General features: G+C 38.2%; 1 protein-coding gene across 3 annotated transcripts in view; it reads right to left on the bottom strand.

Moving 5' to 3' along the window:
* Positions 1-22,607, bottom strand: part of BBS4 (Bardet-Biedl syndrome 4) — a 58,041-nt gene that overhangs the window by 21,286 nt on the left and 14,148 nt on the right. For 2 of the 3 annotated variants that reach the window (XM_082383586.1, XM_082383587.1), the window contains exons 2-3: positions 12,337-12,388; positions 194-267 (exon numbers count right to left, since the gene is read on the bottom strand). In XM_082383586.1, coding sequence (XP_082239712.1) covers positions 194-267; positions 12,337-12,388 — 126 coding nt within the window. Of the gene's footprint in view, positions 1-193; positions 268-12,336; positions 12,389-22,607 lie in introns of those variants that run through there. The other variant, XM_082383588.1, reaches the window with a different exon arrangement.

Here is a 22,607-nt window from a genome sequence, read left to right as displayed (position 1 = left end):
GCCACTGACATTTTGAATTTGTTTCTTAAGCAGCATTATCATAGCAAAAGCTAACCAATACACAAAATGCAGAGAAATAAGATTTCATACATTTTTAGTGAGAGCTAAACTGTCACCCAAACTCTGAGCGACAGACACAGTTAGTTGCCTAACCAAAGCCTGCCTCTCATGTTCTCTATCACTGGCCTCTCACCTTGCATGCTTCATAATCCTTCCGGATATAGTGGAGATGTATCAACCAGTTCTGCTTCTCCAAAATAGGAAACTCTGGAGCAGGGTAGCATATTTTGACAAAACAAACAACACAGTCATTGTTAGGTTTTCTCCTTGAGCACTGTCCTCAACTAACCACAAGCATACTGTAATATCACGTTAAATTCTTCATGCTGCTGACCATAAGAATACAGTGCATCAAAAATGTGTGGATTATTAAATTAAGAGATACTTGTCCTACTATTACACATTGAATATATACTTCTGTTCAGTTTTGGTCGTTTATGATGTCAGTTTCTCAACTGATAACTTGCCTGAAGAGAAAAACAGAATCATTCTTTCCCTCTTGTCCTCCCTCTCTCCCCCTGGTTTTAGAACGTGAATAAGATGACTTTCCAAAGGATATTTCAGGAGTGTTACTAACAAAATATACATACTATAGTTAATATCACATCTGATAGATCAGAGGACCAAAAATAGCTAAACACAGTCTTAGCAATAGCTCAAATGTGAAACATTATACTGTTGCCCAGGAATGAGAAGTCAACAAGGAGAAAAATATTTGAGCCACTGAAAATGATTCATGATACAGAAACCCTGAGTTACTATCCCTTTGAATTCAATTAAAATACAGGTAAGAATTCATTAAGAAATTATTTTTCTATGGTAAAAAGGAGGACAAGTATTCACACCAACCTCAGAACAGTGGTGACCTCAAGGAAGGAAGAGGGAAGAGTAGAATTAGGAAGCAATAAAAAGGAGATTTCAACTGTTAAATGTTTTATTTATCAAAAAAATTAAAAGCTCTAAAGTATACATGGCTAAGTGTATTTATTTATTAAATCTGGCCTGTAAGTACACAGGTGTTTATTTTTTTATGTATTTTAATACATGCTTGAGGTAATCCCTGTTTTGTTTTGTTTTAATGATCATTTTCTTTTTGTTGTTTCTGTTGGCCACACCACGCAGCACGTTGGATATTAGTCCCCGACCAGGGATGGAACCCCGCACCCCCTGCAGTGGCAGCACGGAGTCTTAACCACTGGACCACCAGGGTACTCCCTGATTTTTAAAAATGTAAAAGAAAGGGTATAGCAGGGGAAGAAAGGGAAATGATTTGTAATCATTTGTAATCACTCTGTTCCAGAACCTTAGGCGATATATCAGTGGAAAACCCAAGACTTATATGTCCATAGTATGACGGGAAGGAAAAAAAGCTTACTGTGACCCAGAATTAACATTGCAGGAACACAAAAATTAAGAATGCTGCTTACTCTTTCCCAAGAATAGGGAACAGCAACAGAATCTGTGAAGTGAAATTATGACAGAAAGTATGGATACGATTTTATATACCGGAAGAAAGAAAAAAAAAGATAAAATGTTAAGCAACTAACTCTTCATCTTCTGATTACCCACATTCTCTGACTGAGACCACCCTTCTTCTAGTCAGCAAGGGCCTATGTGAGATTCTTCGATGACTTCTGTCTCCTTCCTTCTCTTCCCCCAAGCCCCAACGATCATCAGATATTAGCCATTCATGTTCTGCCTAACTAACCACTTCCAGAATTAAATTTCCTACTGAAGACCACACAAATCACCAAGCTTAAAGATGGATGTGAGGGACTTCCCCTGGTGGTCCAATGGGTAAGACTCCACACTCCCAATGCAGGGGACCCGGGTTCGATCCCTGGTCAGGGAACTAGATCCTGCATGCATGCCTCAACTAAGAGTCCACATGCTGCAACTAAGAAGTCCACATGCCGCAACTAAAGATCCCACATACCACAACTAAAAGATCCTGCATGCTGCAAAGAAGATTCCACGTGTCGCAACTAAAACCCAGCACAGCCAAAATTAAATAACTAAATAAATATTTAAAAAAAAAAAACACAATAAGACGGATGTGAGTGGGTGTGCATGTAATCTTGGATCAAGTCTCAATTGTATGGCCTACCTCAATGTTACCTACCTCTAAAGCAGCAGTCCCCAACCTTTTTGGCACCAGGGACCAGTTTCATGGAAGACAATTTTTCCAGGGACCAGGGGGATGGGGTGCAGGGGCGGTTTTGGGATGATTCAAGCACATTACGTTTATTGTGCACTTTATTTCTATTATTACTACATTGTAATACATAATGAAATAATCATACAACTCGGCATAATGCAGAAATCAGTGAGAGCCCTGAGCTTGTTTTCACTTGCCACTCACTGATAGGGTTTTAATATGAGTGTGCAAGCAATTGATTTATTATGGTCTCTGTGCAGTCAAACCCTCTGCTAATGATAATCTGTATTTGCAGCCGCTCCCCAGCACTGGCATCACCGCCTCAGCTCCACCTCAGATCATCATCAGGCATTAGATTCTCCTAAGGAGCGCACAACCTAGATCCCTTGCATGTGCGGTTCACAGTGCAGTTCCCGCTTCTATGAGAATCTAATGCTGCCGCTGATCTGACAGGAGGCGGAGCTCAGGTGGTAACGCGAGCGATGGGGAGCGGCTGTAAATACAGGTGAAGCTTCGCTCGCTCGCCCACGGCTCACCTCCTGCTGCGAGGCCCAGTTCCTAATGGGCCACGGACCGCTACCGGTCCATGGCCCAAGGGTTGGGGACCCCTGCTGTAAAGGGAAGGAGACAACTGAATCCTTTGAGTTTACAATATCACTAAGTATCATTGCTTCCACAACCTAAAAGAAAATTTATAAAATGCAAATTTGAGTCTTGCCTATTATTACAATCTTACAATAAAAGGTGAGGCATTTTTTCTGTTCCATGGGTGAAGAATGGAGGAAAAGAATGTTCAATTTGTAAGGTATCTCAAGGGCCCAGAGACTCATGAAATGGAGTACTAGGAATGAGAAGAAGGGAAAGCACCACCAAATTCAAGTGCCTAACAGTCATTTCACACTCCTGACGATACAGTTTGTCTAAAAGCTGAAAGAACTTTAGGCTCATTAAAGACTTTATAAATCATTTCAGTGCCCCATAACTGTCCTATTAACTGTGTAGTCTTGGGAAATTTACAGTTTCCTCATCTATAAAACAGAGACTCATTCATTCATTCAATAAATATTCATTGAGTACCAACCACATGCCAGGCACTGGGGATGCAAGAGCAAACAAAACTGGTTATAAGCTTTCAGGGAGCTTATAATCGGGGCAGGGGTGGGGGGTGCGGGTTTGGAGAGTGCTGGCAGAAGGGATAGATGATAATAAAATCTCCATTATTAGTTATATTCTTCTCACATTTAAATAGGAGAGTCAGGGGATAAAACACCCCACAGAGATGTGCAGATTGAATGACAACACATATAAAGAGGTTCAAGTACTGTCTGCTACACGCTAACCCCTAAAGAAGTGTTAACTGTCGTTGCTGTTATTTTTATCATCATTAGTCATTTTCAAAAATGAGGAAATTCTGGATTCCACAGAAATCCCTATGAATTCTGAATTTACAGTTAGAATTTTACCTGTAAATGTGTAAGTTGAATTTCTTATATTCCAAATCATTGCTCACTCCAATTCCCCCTACAAACAGGGATACTGGTTCTTATATGCTTTCACAAGTATTATGAGAATTACCTATTTGAAAGGTCCTCTAAAAAAGATAGGCATGTAAGTGCAAAGTAGAGCCTCCTCTTGTTTACAGCAGAGCAAGGGGGTCATCTCCCATGTTACACTTTAGCAGGAGTCTGTATTACCATGGAAGTCAGGTGGCCAGCTGATGAGATAAAGACAAGGTAAAGCCTTTCAGTCATCACCAAGGCAGTGGGGGCAGAAGACTGGCAACCTGGCAACAATATTCCCTTGCCCTTCTCTTCTCCTGCCCCCATTCCACTCTTTTGTGACAAATTTTTCTTTCCTCCTCTAAGGATGCACAAGACATATCTTAATTCCATAACTGAACAAACATGGCATCACAAGAATTCTTCTTCCCTGTAATTTGCCCTAGGTGTGAAATTCTCATAGAAATAACCAAAACTCAAAACTTTACATAAAGCTGATTAACGGTAGTGAACAGCATCCTGGATATATGAATGCTGAGCAGAAAATTACTGTGCTTTGAACTTTTAGTTGAAAAATTTTCTAAAATGACTAAGGCTTTTGTAAGTACATTGTAAATGAACTCTTCTTTGGTAAAGGATCTCTTCCAGGACCAGAAGACAGGCAGCACATCAAATTTTTATATGTAGAAGTCCAATCTTGATTCAGTACCAGACTTCTATGGGACTTTGAGCAAGTTATTTAAGTCTCCGGGCCTCCATTTTCATGCCTATAATTTTCACTGGAAAATTACGAAAAATCTGAACGTGATCATTCAATAAAATGTTAATTTCCTCATGTTATAATAGGAATTATGACACTTTTCTACCTCAATATATTACTTGAGACATCAAAAGATATAACAAATCTTGAAAAGAATGTAAATGGAAGACATTTTTATTAGTATCGATTTGAGCTCTGTATCAGACAGGGTCTAACAAGGAAACCCAGAAACCACTTGAGGATTTAGAACAGAAGGACTTCAATGCAGTGAACAGGTGAGGGAAGATATGAGAGGCCCAATAGGGAACAGTGATGCAAATCAGAGGTTAGCATGGGAACAAGTCACTACCACCTCTAGGCTGAAGGAAAAAGGGAGGGAATGTATCGCTACCAGTATCCAAGGCTGAAGTTACCTGGAGGAAGCTGAAAACAGAATGGCCTGACTGGCAGAAGCAACAAAAGAGACGCTTCCAGAAACCACCCCACTCCTCCAACTTTCCAAAGCAGACAGAAAGAGGGGAAAGCCCTGGCTTCTCCTACTTGCTACCCTCCAATCTCTTGCCAGTTCCTCTCACTTGCTAACCCAGCCAGAAACTGCTGACACCAGAGCCTGGGAAGGAATGAAGCCCACAGGGTCAGCTGCTCACAATACTCAGCGGAGAAGGGAAGGGTGAGGAATGGATCTGAGGGCAAACAGGCCCAGGAGCAGCAGAAATATCAACTCTGCTCAGGAACATAGATGATGATGGAGAAGGAGGAGGAAACTGGACTGAATCAGTAGTCACCCAAGGATCCATGTTAGAAGATAACTTTTTAAAAAAATATTAAACTGCTACCTATCCAACTTGTTTGCTTCTCATGAGCTGAAAATGGGATGAGGAAGAAAGGAAAAGGTCATATAAAAGATCAATTATGGTTTTACTACATACCCTAGATTATTTTATTTTACTTTCTCAAATCAAAACTTAATTATATTTTATCCTTCTTAGGGGTGCCTGGGTGTGTGTATCCCCCATGTGTATTTATATATGATATTTTTATGTATTTATATGATTTACTTATATCTATAATTATATAATACTGATATGTAATTTATATATACATGTATTTGATATATATCTATATCAAAGTGTTTTCTCCCCTATTGTAACACTGAATGTTCCCATGAGGCTAGTGAGTCATGCAATTCAAGGACTATTCCAACATTACAGATGAGGAAATTAAGACTCCAGAGGTTAAGTGATTTGCCCATACTCAACAACTAATTAATGGAAGAGGCAGGACTATAGCCCAGGTCCCCAAAGTTACTCGTTAAACTATACCAAGTTTCTGCCCCAACTGTTAATGACTTTCTAATTTTAAAATATAAGTGTCTGGGCTATCAACTAGACGTAACTTAGCAATACTAAATTAATAATGATTTTAAAGTTTTTCTATTATTAAAAAAAAAAAGCAGGGCATCCCTGGTGGCTCAGCGGTTAAGAATCCGCCTGCCAATGCAGGGGACACAGGTTCGAGCCCTGGTCCGGGAAGATTCCACATGCCGCGGAGCAACTAGGCCCGTGAGCCACAATTACTGAGCCTGCGCTCTAGAGCCCACAAGCCACAACTACTGAAGCCCGCGCACCTAAAGCCCGTGCTCCACAACAAGAGGAGCCACTGTGATGAGAAGCCCACGCACCGCAATGAAGAGTAGCCCCTGCTCACTGCAACTAGAGAAAGTCCACGGGCAGCAACCAACACCCAATGCAGCCAAAATTAAATAAATAAAATAAATAAATTTATGAAAAAAAAAAGCAGAACAGGACTTTTAACATATTAAGGTAGCAAGATTTTCAAATTTTTGAAAAAATTGGTTGGGTTTTTTTTTTTTTTTAAATACATACTTATGGTAAGACAAAGCTGAAAGGACACAGAGAGTATTAAAGACTCTCTCCATTCCTCCTCCTCACTAGAGGTGAACAGTTAGTATTTTCTAAGGAATTTCTATGCCTATATAAGCATATGGGCAAATGTACACATGTACATGTACACAAAGGGGATTATATTAAACATATTTGGAAACTGCTTATATCTACTGAATCTAAGTACATCCTTTCCAGTGACCCAGCAATCCTGCTCCTAGATGCATGTGTACCCAAAAAACATATATTGATACTTCATGGTGGCATTATGTATAACATCTCAAAATTAAAGTATCCCTAATGTTCATTCAGAGTAAAATGAACAAACTGGAGTATCACCCCACGATGTATTGATAATACTAGATTATAATGAAAAAAAACAGCCACTACTACATGCAACAATATAGATGAATACCACAAAGATAATTCTGAGCAAAGAAGCCAGATATTGCAAAGTACATACTGAATGATTCCATCCATTTATATTAAGTTGAAAAGCAGGCAAAACTGATCTACACGGTAGACGTTAGATACAAGTAACCACCTTTGAGAGGAGCGGTTAATGACTGGTAGGGGGCATGATGGAGGCCTCTGGGATGCTGATGATGTTCTATAACTTAATCAGGATCGTTAGTACCTGAATATGTTCACTTCGTAAAAATTTACTGAGCTGTACAATTATAATTTATGCACTTTTCCGTATGTATGGTATATGTCAATAAAAAAGTGTCAAGAATCAAACTAAACACCTCCTCAACCAAAAAAATTAATTTCTGCGGGACTTCCCTGGTGGCGCAGTGGTTAAGAATCTGCCTGCCAAAGCAGGGGATACGGATTCGAGCCCTGGTCCAGGAAGATCCCACATGCCGCGGAGAAACTAAGCCTGTGAGCCACAACTACTGAGCCTGCGCTCTAGAGCCCGCAAGCCACAACTACTGAGCCCGCGTGCCACAACTACTGAAGCCCGCGTGCCTAGAGCCCATGCTCCACAACAAGAGAAGCCACAGCAATGAGAAGCCCGTGCACCCCAATGAAGAGTAGCCCAAGCTCGCCGCAACGAAGACCCAACACAGCCAAAAATAAATAAATAAATTTATTTTTTTTTTAAATTTAATTTCTGCAATACCAATGCAGAAGAGGAAGGGGGGACATACAACTCAGTCTGCGGGTAAGGGTCAAGACTTCCTAGACAAGACACAAAAGGCATTAACCATAAAGGAAAAAAACTAATAAATCAGCCTTCTATCAAAATTAAAACTTCTGATCATCAAAAGATACATTAAGGAAGTGAAAAGATAAGACACAGGCTGAGGGGTGGAGACAAAATTCACAATACATATAATAGGCAAAGGACTTGGACCTCAAATATATTAAAGAATTCTTACAAATCAATAATAAGAAAACAAACAATCCAATTTAAAAATAAGCACAAGACTTAAACGTTTCCTTCACAAAAGAAATGAGTGACCAATAAGTACATGAAAAGGTGTTCAACAACACTAGTCATCAGGATAATGCAAATTAAAGTCACAATAAGATACTACAACATACACACCATCATGTCTAATATGAAAAAGATGGACAGCATCAAATGCTGGTTTGAATTTACAGCAAGCAGAACTCTCATAATTGCTGGTGGGAGAGTAAAATAGCACAACCACTTTGGGAAACAGTTTTGCAATCTCTTATAAAGTTAAAACATACACTTTACATATGACCCAGCAATTCCACTCCCTAGGTACTTACCTTACAAAAATGGAAACACATGCCCCACACCCACAAAAAGATGTATAAATGTTCATAGAAGCTTTTACATAACTTTCGAAAACTGGAAACAACACAAATGTTCATCAACAGGAAAATGGATAAACAAATTGTGGTATAGTCTTACAGCAGAATACTAGACAGCACTTTCAAAAAATAAAAGAACTACTGATATATATATATATATATCTCAATGTGGATGAATCTCATAAACATTATGCCGAGTAAAAGATGCCAAAAGCTAAATAGTACATACTGTATGACTTCACGGCAGGAAGTTCAAGCACAGACAAAATTAACTTTCAGGGACAGAAATCAGAACAATGGTTCCCTCTAGGACAGAAATGAAGGAAGGATTGACTGTGAGGAAACTTTCTGGGTGATAAAAATGGTTAACTCGACCTAAGTGATGATTGCATAAGTACATATAGTTATCAAAATTCAAAAGTTGGGCACTTAAGATTTGTAGATTTTACTAGCATCGGGAAAAAAATAAAAGTTAAATTTAATTTTTAATTTAAATTAAAAGTTAACACTGTTCCTCAAAAAAAAAAAAAAAAATCAAACAGAATTACCACAAGAACCAGCAATTCCACTTCTGAGTGTACACCCAAAAGAGCTGAAAGCAGAGAGCCTCTTTCTACAGTTGCTGCTAAGACGCTTCCAAGGAAGCTAAGGTCACATTGCGGTGAGGCCCTGAATAGCACCGAGCCTGGCAGCCGCCAGCTGGGCACTTCCACCTTCATCTACTTGGCCTCATTCTGCACTACAATAGGTGACAGTCACAGAGGATAGATCAATGTTCTCATTAAAGCAGCCAATGTAAATGCTGAACCCTTCTGGCAAGGCTTGTTTGCAAAGGCTCTGGCCATCACCAGCCTGGGAAGCCTCATCTGCAATGTAGGGGCTGGTGGACCCGCCCCAGCAGGAGGTCCCACCACCTCCACCACTGTTCTCCAGCTAAGAAGAAAGTGGAAGGCAAAGAAAGAAGAACATGAGGAGTCCAATGACAACATGAGCTTTTTGACTAAATCTCTTTTGTAACATATTCAATAAAAAGCTGAAGTCTGATTAAAAAAAAAAAGAAAGCAGGTACTCAAACAGGTATTTATACACCAACGTCCATAGCAGTGATGTTGACAATAGCCAAAAGGCTGAAACAACCCATATGTCCATCAACAGATGAATGGGTACACAAAATATGTACTGCATATACATACAATGGAATATTATTCAGCCTTAAAAAGGAATGAAATTCTGTCTAACATTCTATAACACAGATAAACCTTGAAAATATTATGCTAAGTGAAATAAGGATAAATATTGTATGATCCAGAATAGGCAAATTCATAGAGACAGAAAGCAGAATAGAGGTTACCAGGGGCTAGAGGGGAGGGGAAATGGGGAGTATTATTTAATGGGTACAGAATTTGTTTGGGGTGCTGAAAAAGTTTTGTAAATAGATAGTGGTGATGGTTGCACAACATGGTGAATGTAATTAATGCCACTGAATTGTACTTTTAAATGGTTAAAGAAGTAAATTTTATGTAAATTTTGCCACAATTTAAAAAAGAATCTTCTATTAAAAAAATACTCTGGGGACTTTCCTGGTGGTGCAGTGGTTAAGAATCTGCCTGCCAATGCAGGGGACACAGGTTCGAGCCCGGGTCCAGGAAGATCCCACATGCCGCGGAGAAACTAAGCCTGTGCGCCACAACTACTGAGCCTGAGCCTGGGCTCTAGAGCTCGCGAGCCACAACTACTGAGGCCACGTGCCACAACTACTGAAGCCCGCACGCCTAGAGCCCGTGCTCCGCAACAAGAGAAGCCACCTCAATGAGAAGCCTGCGCACTGCAACAAAGAGTAGCCCCTGCTCTCTGCCACTAGAGAAAGCCCACGCACAGCAATGAAGACCCAACAAAAATTAATTAATTAATTAATTTAAAAAAAAATACTCTGAAAACAAACCACAAGCTGAGATCAAGTTTATCACATAGTAAATACTGTCTCAGGTTGTAGATAAAACTCATTCTGGGCTATATAGCCACCCCAAAATGGATAAGGTCTTCAATGAAGACTCCTTTAAAGAAGGAAATATGCCCATGAAGTAAATCAATTAACTCACCTCAATTATGGATAAGGGCCTCAACTGAAAGCCAGAAGAAAGTTATCTAAGGTCGTATCATGAGGAAAAATGAAGAGGAGTTAAGTAGCCCCATGTAGGATATTATTTTCTCAGAAGCATCAAGTAGTTCTGATAAACAATTCCAAATAAGTTGCTTGTTCTTGAAAAAGTCCTAATATATTTGGACAAAAATCCCAAATAGAAAGTTGTTTATCCCTTCCACAGCTGGTACTCACTACCCTCAAGACTAGAGTCAAGCTAGGATATGGGCCTCTCAAGCTGAGGAGGGAAGGGGGCAGGATGGGGGACAACATCCAAATCTAGACTCAGAACTTCTCAGTCAAAATGCCACGACTGCTGCTTGTTCAAATAAAGTCTCTCTGCCTGCTAATCCAACTTGTGTGAATTGCTCACATTAAATTTACCAACCTCCTACCTTCTACTTTAAAGTATCATACTACTTAACCACAGCAGTGGTTCTCAATCAGGAACAATTTTGTACCCCCAGGGAACATCTGGCATTTTTTATCTCATTAGCCTGAATTGGGCATGGGCCAATTCTTGATTGGTGTATACTAATTACAACTCTCCTGGACTGGGAGTCAAATGAACCACAGGGTTTGACCCTGGAGGAATTATGGAAAGAACACTGGAGAGATGATTACAATACCCACAAGTCCCACCACCAGACTAGCCAAATCACTCTGGTGATGAAATGAAATGACAGATACCACAGCGAGATGATTCTCATGTCCAGAAATGGTGTTTAAATTATTAGCGATGATGTTAGACATTTGCAGAATTCATCCAAATTTCACAAATAATCTAAATGGTACATGCACTGCTCTTTACAGTGTTTTCCTAAAAAAACTCTTTGAAAGTATATTCCTGAAAGTTAATAATTTCCAACAACTTGTATAATTTCAAAGTGTAACGGAAATGTCCCAAATAAACAGTTTATTGACAAAATCAACTTTAAAACTCTTAGCATACAACAGGAAAACACATGCTGCAAAAGGGCATATAGCCTGGTGCTCAGGTATGCAAACAAGAGCAACACACAGGACCCTGGGCAAGTCATGCCCCTTCCATGGTTTCCTCATCTAGCAAATAATAAATAAATGAATAAATAATAAAACAGATGGTCTCTCCTGCTAAACAAAAAGTTCAGGTATTTTCCAATGCCTGGCAGGTAGCTAGGACATCCAGTCCTTTAGACATGGAAGAACATCCAGTATAGTCACTGACAACTTGGTGCAAACCCTCCTAAGACTTCATAGGTTAACAACTGAAGAAATCCTATTCCTCTATGTAAAATATATATCCCTATTGGATTTTATTTTATTTAAAAAAATTTTTTTTGGCTGAGCCGCATGGCATCTTAGTTCCCCGATCAGGAATCAAACCCGGGCCCCCAGCAGTGAAAGCACCGAGTCCTAACCACTGGACTGCCAGGGAATTATCTCTCTATCATATTTTTAAAGGCAGTTCTTTACAATATAGGTCCTCACCTAGTTAGGCTTCCCAGACTCAATTTTTATAAAACCTCACACCTATTTAACATATGTATATATGAGATTATTTGAGGCCTGATATGTACTATAGGAACTTTAGAGTGGTTTTTCCACAAGTAGAAAATTAGTACACATTTATATAATAATAAAAGCCCATTTAAACATATTTACAGGTAAGGACTTCCCTGGTGGCACAGTGGATAAGATTTCACGCTCCCAATGCAGGGGCCCTGGTTCCATCCCCGGTCAGGGAACTAGATCCCACATGCATGCCGCAACTAAGAGTTCACATGCCACAACTAAGGAGCCCGCCTGCCACAACTAAGACCCAGCATAAGCAAATAAATAAATAAATAAACATATTTATAGGTAAAATCAATCCCGTAATATCTAACAACTTCACAAAATAAAAGCTAGATTTGGCAGAACATTCAGACTACTGCTTTTCCCAACAATCATATTTTTAAAAGCTCTAGTGGATACAGGATAGAAGAATCAATAAGACAGAGAAACTGTGCAAATATACACACAAAATGAAATTATATACAGACCTTTTTTCAGCCGGGGTTTTAGAGATTCAGCAGATGCAGGAAACTGAGTTCTCTGAAATGAAAGAAGTCTGTTAAAACACCACCATAAATCTTGCTAGCTTAAAGAATCATTCAAATAACAGTCATCAATAGCTCTCCAACCATGCAAGTAATCCATTACCTGCATACACGTACAAAGAATTATTTTGAATATGGTTTAAAAAACAAATGTCAGGTCATACTTTTGCTGTCCAAACTATTAATAATGTATAATGCATATTTATAATTACTTACAATATATATTTATTATAATTATAATGCATGATACAATGTATACAAATTAATGTCAACATATTAGTATTATACTTAATGCTATACTTCCTGGCAGCCAACCAAAAAAGTGATAATTTTGATAAGAGGAAGCTTATGAGGTCATCTACACAGAGATGGTCTAGCACTCAGTTCTAGGAGGGAGTATTTTAAAAGGGGCATTATTTAATATTATAGATACTATACTATACTATAACTGCAGAAAATCTTCAAGTGAATTTTTCTTTTATTTACCTCCCATGTTATATAAGGTATGATATAAGCAAAAATAATGGCTGAACATTTCCAGAAGTAATGAGACACACTAATCTTTAGATTCTGGATGCTCAACCAATTCTAACCAAGTTAAATGAAAATAAATCCACACTTTAGATCCATCATAGGGACCTGCACAGGGACAATAATAAGTTCTTAAAAATAACCAAAGAAAAATAATATCACCAGATTACCTGCAACGAAAGGACAGTTAGATTGACAGCTGACTTCTCAATAATTAAAAATGGAAGATAATATCATATGACATTATAAGAATAACTATCCCCAAGAGTATAAAGTACTAAGTAACATGAATATTAACCTAGACATGAGATCAGCAAACTATGGCTCACAGATCAGATACAGCCTATGTTTATGTGGTCCACAAGCTAAGAATAATTTTTATATTTTTCATGGTTAAAAAAAAATTTAACAATACTTTATAACACATGAAAATTATATAAAATTCAAACTTCAGTGTCTACAACCAAAATTTTATCAGAACAGTCACACTCACGTGTTTACATATTGCCTATAGTTGCTTCCTACAACTGCATAGCTGATTTACTTGTGACAGAGAATATATGGCCCATGAAGCTCTAACTATTTACTATCGGCCCCTTAAAAAACAGTTTGCCAACCCCCAATCTGAACTCTTACACGAATCAAAACTAACATTCACGAAAAATGGCAAATTTTATAAGGCTTTCAGACAAATAAAATTTGAGAGTTTTTAGAATCCCTAAATAAACTTTTAATGGACGTATTTACATTAGGAGAAAGGAAAACAACCCCAGAAGGAAGGAGTGGAACAAGCAAAGGAATTGGTAAAATACGGATATATATTATAAGCATCTACTTACTGAATAAAACAAAGTACAATTTGTAGTGCTGAACTGAGAAACACAAAAACTAAAAAACTGAACAACAATGGCATGAATTGGCAGAAAGCAAAGGGTAACAAAACATTCGATGATCCCTGTATTATTCAGGTTTACATCTGAACTTTAAGTTAAATATATATTATTTTTAAAAATCTGGACACTCACTTAAGGAAGATTAAAGTAAGAAAAGGAGAAAAAAATGAAATTCTCTAAAAGACAGATTATCAGAATGGATTTCTTTAAAAATCTAGATATATGCTATCTGTATGCGGATATCAGAATGTGGAGAAAGCTCTGACCCTCTGAAGATGCTGAGCTGGCAGGTTCATGCTGCTGATTAGCAGGTGTGTTGACAAGCTATCTAGAATGTATCTGGGGTGAGAAAGAGAGCTGTGGGGAAAAAAAGACTTCTAATGTTAAGAATAGCTAAGGAACTTCCCTGGTGGCGCAGTGGTTAAGAATCCACCTGCCAAAGCAGGGGACACGGGTTCGATCCCTGGTCCAGGAAGATCCCACATGCCACGGAGGAACTAAGCCCGTGCACCACAACTACTGAGCCTGCGCTCTAGAACTCTCGAGCCACAACTACTGAAGCCTGTGTGCCTAGAGCCCGTGCTCCGCAACAAGAGAAGCCACCGCAATAAGAAGCCCGCACACCGCAACGAAGAGTAGCCCCCGCTCTCCACAGCTAGAAAAAGCCTGTGTGCAGCAACCAACACCCAATGCAGCCAAAAATAAACAAATAAATGAATAAATTTATTAACAAAAAAATCTGGGTACTCACTTAAGGAAGATTAAAGAAAGAAAAGAAGGAGAAAAAATGAAATTCTCTAGTTAAAAATTACCAGAAAGGATTTTTTTAAAAAATCTAGATATATGCTATCTGTATAAAGAAACATCTAAAACATAAGGGCAAAGGAAAACAAAGTAAAAGGATGAGAACAGATACAGCAGGAAAATAGAAGCAAAAAGAAAAAGTAGCAGTATTAGCATTGAGACAAAATAGACTTCAAGAAAAAAAGCTTCATCAGGAAAATGAAAACAAATTAGACTGAAGATTAAAATGGAAAGAGCAAATTTTAAAAACTTTAAAAAATACACTATACATAGAGAATCCTAAAGATGCCACCAGAAAACTACTACAGCTAATCAATGAATTTGGTAAAGTAGCAGGATACAAAATTAAAGCACAGAAACCTCTTGCATTCCCATACATTAATGATAAAAAATCTGAAAGAGAAATTAAGGAAACACTCCCATTTACCACTGCAACAAAAAGAATAAAATACCTAGGAATAAACCTACCTAAGGAGACAAAAGACCTGTATGCAGAAAACTATAAGACACTGATGAAAGAAATTAAAGATGATACCAACAGGGCTTCCCTGGTGGTGCAGTGGTTGAGAATCTGCCTGCCAATGCAGGGGACACGGGTTCGAGCCCTGGTCTGGGAAGGTCCCACATGCCACGGAGCAGCTAGGCCCATGAGCCACAATTACTGAGGCTGCGCGTCTGGAGCCTGTGCTCCGCAACAAGAGAGGCCGCGATAGTGAGAGGCCCATGCACCGCAATGAAGAGTGGCCCCCACTCGCCGCAACTAGAGAAAGCCCTCGCACAGAAACGAAGACCCAACACAGCCATAAATAAATAAATAAATAAAATTTTAAAAATATATATATATAGCTAGGTTTAAAAAAAAAAAAAAAAGATGATACCAACAGATGGAGAGACATACCATGTTCTTGGATTGGAAGAATCAACATTGTGAAAATGACTAAACTACCCAAAGCAATCTACAGATTCAATGCAATCCCTATCAAACTACCAATGGCATTTTTCACAGAACTAGAACAAAAAATTTCACAATTTGTATGGAAACACAAAAGACCCCGAATAGCCAAAGCAATCTTGAGAAAGAAAAACGGAGCTGGAGGAATCAGGCTCCCAGACCTCAAGCTATACTACAAAGCTACAGTAATCAAGACAATATGGTACTGGCACAAAAACAGAAATATAGATCAATGGAACAGAACAGTAATCCCAGAGATAAACCCATGCACATATGGTCACCTTATTTTTGATAAAGGAGGCAAGAATATACAATGGAGAAAAGACAGTCTCTTCAATAAGTGGTGCTGGGAAAACTGGACAGCTACATGTAAAAGAATGAAATTAGAACACTCCCTAACACCATACACAAAAACAAACTCAAAATGGATTAAAGACATAAATGTAAGACTGGACACTATAAAACTCTTAGAGGAAAACATAGGAAGAACACTCTATGACATACATCACAGCAAGATCCTTTTTGACCCACTTCCAAGAGAAATGGAAATAAAAACAAAAATAAACAAATGGGACCTAATGAAACTTAAAAGCTTTTGCACAGCAAAGGAAACCTTAAGCAAGACAAAAAGACAACCCTCAGAATGAGAGAAAATATTTGCAATCAAAGCAACTGACAAAGGATTAATTTCCAAAATATACAAGCAGCTCATGCACATCAATATCAAAAAAAAAACAAACAACCCAATCCAAAAATGGGCAGAAGACCTAAATAGACATTTCTCCAGAGAAGATATAGAGATTGCCAACAAACACATCAAAGGATGCTCAACATCACTAATCATTAGAGAAATGCAAATCAAAACTACAGTGAGGTATCACTTCACACCAGTCAGAATGGCCATCATCAAAAAATCTACAAACAATAAATGCTGGAGAGGGTCTGGAGAAAAGGGAATCCTCTTGCACTGTTGGTGGGAATGTAAACTGATACAGCCACTATGGAGAACAGTATGGAGGTTCCTTAAAAAACTAAAAATAGAACTACCATACGACCCAGCAATCCCACTACTGGGCATATACCCTGAGAAAACCATAATTCAAAAAGAGACATGTACCACAATGTTCACTGCAGCACTATTTACAATCGCCAGGACATGGAAGCAACCTAAGTGTCCATTGACAGATGAATGGGTAAAGAAGATGTGGCACATATATACAATGGAATATTACTCCGCCATAAAAAAAAGCAAAATTGAGTTATTTGTAGTAAGGTGGATGGACCTAGAGTCTGTCATACAGAGTGAAGTAAGTCAGAAAGAGAAAAACAAATACTGTATGCTAACACATATATATGGAATCTAAAAAAGAAAAAAAAATGGCTCTGAAGAACCTAGGGGCAGGACAGGAATAAAGACGCAGACGTAGAGAATGGACTGAGGACACGGGGAGAGGGGAGGGGAAGTTGGGACGAAGTGAGAGAGTGGCATGGACATATATACACTACCAAATGTAAAAAAGCTAGTGGGAAGCAGCCACATAGCACAGGGAGATCAGCTCGGTGCTTTGTGTCCACCTAGAGGGGTGGGGTAGGGAGGGTGGGAGGGAGACACAAGAGGGAGGAGATATGGGGATATATGTATATGTATAGCTGATTCACTTTGTTATAAAGCAGAAACTAATACACCATTGTAAAGCAATTATACTTCAATAAAGATGTTAAAAAAACACATAAGGTAGGGAAGGATTACTTCCAACAAGATATAAAAGCACAAACCAATTAAGAAAAGATCTAAACATTCAACTACATTAAAATTAATAACTTCTGGGGACTTCCCTGGCAGTCCAGTGGTTAGGACTTGGTGCTTTCACTGCCAGTGTCCCTGGGTTCAACCCCTGGTTGGGGAACTAAGACCCCATAAGCTGCGCAGCTCGGCCAAAAAAAAAAAAAAAAATTAATAACTTCTGTTCCAAAGAAGAAATAAAGACAGAAGACTAAGAGAAGATATTTGCAATACAAAACAAAACCAAAAAAAGACAAAGAATTAACAGCCCGCAACTATAAATAACTATAAATCAATAAGAAAAACAAATAGTGAGGTAGAAAAATAAGCAAAACATAAGAACCAGGCATTGCACAGAAAAGGAAATGGAGACAACCAGTGATGCTCTACCTAATTACTAATCAGGGAAATGTAAATTACTATCACATTAAGACTTCATTTCATATCCACCATGTTGACAAAATTTAAAGCTATATCAAGGATGTGAGCAAGAGGAACTGGTGGTAGAAGCATACATTGTTACAATCACCGCAGAATCTCCCATAAGTTACAAGGTTGAAGATGTACATAGCCCAGAAACCGGCAATCCACTTCGAGGAATACCCTGGGGAAATTCTTAGATCAGGAGACATATATGAGTGTTCATAGCCAGGTATGAGATACTCTTACTCCTTAAATTTTGTACCCTAAGCGCTTCAGTTGCCTTACCCTAGTCCTGGCCCTGTTCATAGCAGCATTCTTTTAATTAAAAACCAGAAGGAAAAAAAAAGTTGAACTTACAGAAACAGAGAGTAGAAAAGTGCTTGCCAGGGTTAAGGATGAATATGGTCTAAGGATCTAATGTATAACATGGTGACTATAGTTGATAACACTGTACTGTATAATTGAAATTTAAGAGAATAGAATTTAACTGTTCTCACACACACAAAATAGTTATACATATGAGGTGATGAGTGTATTTAATTAACTCAGCGGTGGGAATCCTTTCACTGTGTGTGTGTGTGTGTATAAAATCCTCATGTTGTATACTAACTTTGTCAATTATACCTCACTAAAGCTGGAAAAAAATCAGAAATAACCCAAATCTCTAATAGAATGGACATACTGTAGCATTTCCCTATAATGAGATACTTCACAGTATTAAAAAATGAAAAAACTAAACATTAATTTTTAAAAAATCAATATATTGTTTAAGGGTATTAAGTATGACAAAAAGCTATAAAGAAAACCAAAAGAGGGACTTCCCTGGTGGTCCAGTGGGTAAGACTCCGCACTTACAATGTAGGGTGCCCAGGTTCGATCCCTGGCTGGGAAACTAGATCCCGCACGCATGCCACAACTAAGAAGTACGCATGCCACAATGAAGATCCCGCATGCCACAACTAAGACCCGGCGCAGCCAAAAAAAATAATAATAAATAAATAAATAAATTTTTAAAAAAGAAAACCAAAAGAATAATTAACATAAAATTGAGGAAAGAGATCATTTCTGACAGAGAAGGAGGAAAATGAGGTAGGGGAGACATTTAGGTTTCAAAGTTTTTTGTGTGTTTTTTATGTATTTATTTATTTATTTATTTTTGGCTGCTTTAGATCTTCATTGCTGCGCACAGGCTTTCTCTAGTTGCAGCGAGTGGGGGCTACTCTTCGTTGAGGTGCCCGGGCTTCTCACTGCAGTGGCTTCTCTTGTTGCGGAGCACGGGTTCTAGGCGTGCGGGCTTCAGTAGTTGTGGCTTATAGGTTCTAGAGTGCAGGCTCAGTAGTTGTGGTGCACGGGCTTAGTTGCTCCGCAGCATGTGGGAGCCTCCCAGACCAGGGCTCGAACCCGTGTCATCTGCATTGGCAGGCAGACTCTCAACCACTGCACCACCAGGGAAGCCCCCGGCAGGCGGATTCTTAACCACTGTGCCACCAGGGAAGCCCCAAAGTTATTTTTAATGACTCATTTCTTAACATGTGAGGTAGGAACACAAGCTTTTATTATAGAGTTGATGCTTGAACAACAGGGGTTTGAACCTTGAGGGTCCACTTATATATGGATTTTTTTCAATAGTAAATACTACAGTGCTATATTCCAAGGTTGGTTGAATCCACAGATGCAAGGGAACTGGGGATAGGGAGGATCACTGTAAGCTTTACTTAGATTTTCAACCGTGCAGAGGATCAGTGCCCCTAATCCCCATGTTGTTCCTAGATCAACAGCATTGTTCTTTAAAACTTACAAATAACCTTTTATTCATTCTTTTCGAAGTATGATATATTTCATAACAACCAAAAAATCCTCAAAATAAAAGAGAATACATAATTTGTTCTTTTAGCTATTTTATTACCTTGATTTAACATATACAGAAATCTTAATAATAAAAGAAATAACCCATTTTTAAATGGGCAAAAGATCTGTAGAGACACTTCAAAGAGATATAGATGGATAAGCACATTAAAAAATATTGAATATCATTATTCATTAGGGAGATACAAATTAAAATCACAATAACCACTACTACACATCCACTAGAATGGCTAAAATCAAAAATACTGACAATACCAAGTGTTAACAAGGGTGTGGAAAAACTGAATCCTTCATACACTGCTCATGGGAATGTAAAACGGTAGAGTATAGCCACTTTAGAAAACAGTTTAGCAGGTTTTTTTTTTTTTTAAACATAAATTTACCATACAACCCAGCAATTACTCTCCTAGAGAAATGAAAACATATGCATGCAAAGATTTGCATGCCAGTAACAATAGTGACATTATTCAAATAACCAAAAACAGGAAACGTTCCAATGTCCATCAATTTGTGGATAAACAAAATGTGTATGTTCATATAGTGGAATTCTGCTTAGATAAAAAGTTACAAACTACTGCTACATACAACAATACGAATGAACCTTAAAACACATGCTAAGTGATTCCATTATATGAAATTGTAGAAAAGGCAAAACTATGCAGACAGAAAGCAGATCAGCCATGGGGCTGGGGTTAGGATTAGAGATAGGCTGCAAGTGGTTACAAGGGAACTTTCTGGACTGACGGACAGACGTAAGTAGATCATGGTGACAATTGTGCAACTATATAACTTTACTAAAACTGATCAAACCGCATACTTAAAATAGGTAGATTTTATGGTATGTGTATTATACCTCAACAAAGCTGTTTTTTTCTAATATTTATTTATTTATTTGGCTGTGCCAGGTCTTAGTTGTGGCATGCGGGATTTTCATTGCTGCATGCGGGATCTTCAGTTGCAGCATGTGGAATCTTTTAGCTACGGCATGCGGGATCTAGTTCCCTCACCAGGGATCCAACCTGGGCCCCCTGCATTGCAAGTGCAGAGTCTTAGCCACTGGACCACCAGGGAAGTCCCATAGCTATTTTTATAATGCAAAAGAACCCAATTTTTTTTTTTTTTAATCTAACTGGGATTTTTTTTTTTACTTTGGGGAAAAGTAAGAATCTTAAAGGGTCAAAAAGCATTTTCATGAATCAGCAATGCTTTCTTCTGCACAAAGTAGAATTAAAATAAATTATAATTTTTTGATGAGTCTCTTTCTCAAAAGATCTTCCAGGACATTCTGAGATACAAAGGATTCTATTAGCCCACTCAATCTCATTCATAACTGGGATATATATAGAATAAGTTCTTTACTTTTTTTGGTTCTTTCTTCATTTTTAAGTAGTTCTGTGATGATTTATTCATCTAACAAATATTCATGTAGCACTTAATATGTGCTAGGCACTATATCTGAGCCAAATCAACTAGTGCAGTAGTAATTTTTGCTTTCTGTTCTGAAAGGTTTAATCTTTTAATTTACAGGAAGATTGATGGGTATTTATACAAATACACCAAAAAATTGTAATTAGGGAGTTATAAAAATGTTTATAAGTATAAAGCATAGAAACCAGAGTTATTTGCTTGGTTTTTTTTAAGATCTCTAAACTATTTATTATATATTCTTAAATAAAACATAAATATCAGTCCCTAGTTTTCCTAAGGAATAGGTAATAATCCTCAGTAGTTTGGTAGCATATTAGAATTTCTGTGTGTCCCACCTTGGACTAGTTTTACTCTTTTTTGCTGGGGTGTCTCCTAGTTTCAAGGCCTTTGCTGCAGAATTCTTAGATTTTTACTTATGAATTTGTTCAAAATTCTCTGAGTTTTAAGTCTTTTAGTCTTCTCTCATCCACATCTATGTGTATCCATATCTATAGATCTACATGTTTTTCCTTTGTGTCACAAACAGATCAAACAGTATACCCTTGTTAAAAACAAGACAACAGGCCCAACATGGAATCATATTTGCTAAGCCTCATGTCACCAAACAGAGACTTAATTACAGTTTCAGCTCTCCCAGAAATGGAATTTTAAACCAGTTAATCAGGAGTCATCTGATCAGCCCTAGTTATATAATATGACTGATAAACCTCTGCCATCCCCTAAAGGAAAGTGACCTTGCAATAACCAACTCACTCGGTCTGTAACTTCCTTGTTCCTGCTCCTTGTTGCCTGTTAAAGTATTCTATTTTGTACAGCTCCTCAGAGCTCCTTTCTGTCTGCTAGACTGGATGCTGACTGATTCGTGAATCACTGAATAAAGCCAAGTTGAACTTTCTTTTTTTAACACCCCACTCCACAACTAGCTTTTATTTAAATGTAAACCATGGAAATCTCTCCACATCAATGTATATAGTTCTAACATTCTTTTTAATGGCTGCATAATATTCCTCAGTATGGGCATATCAGAAGTCATCCATTACCCTACTAATGGGCATTCACTTTGTTTCCAGCTTTTTGCCATTATAAACAGTACTGCAATGAGTACCTTGGACTGGGTGCTTATGTTTTGCTTTTATTTCAATGGGATACAGGTCTAGGAGTGGCACTGCTAAGTCCTTTTAATTCTATTACAAGATGCCATTATCACTTCCAAAAAGGATAAAATTCAAATTTCCATGCAGTGGTAACCTGAAAGATGAGTTACTATAAATATAACACTGCTAGCATTAAACTTGATAATAATGGAAATGATTAGTTAACTTGCAGCTGAAGTGCTAAAGTTATATCAAAAAAAAAAAGCCAGACTTCGCTGGTGGCACGGTTATTAAGAACCCGCCTGTTAGGCTTCCCTGATGGCACAGTAGTTAAGAATCCGTCTGCCAATGCAGGGGACATGAGTTCGAGCCCTGGTCCGGGAAGATCCCACATGCCGCGGAGCAACTAAGCCCTTGCGCCACAACTACTGAGCCTGCAC

Source organism: Balaenoptera borealis (genome assembly GCF_965194805.1).
Source record: "Balaenoptera borealis genome assembly, chromosome: 3".
Taxonomy (NCBI): Eukaryota; Metazoa; Chordata; class Mammalia; order Artiodactyla; family Balaenopteridae; genus Balaenoptera; species Balaenoptera borealis.
This window is presented reverse-complemented; position numbering and strand designations above follow the sequence as displayed.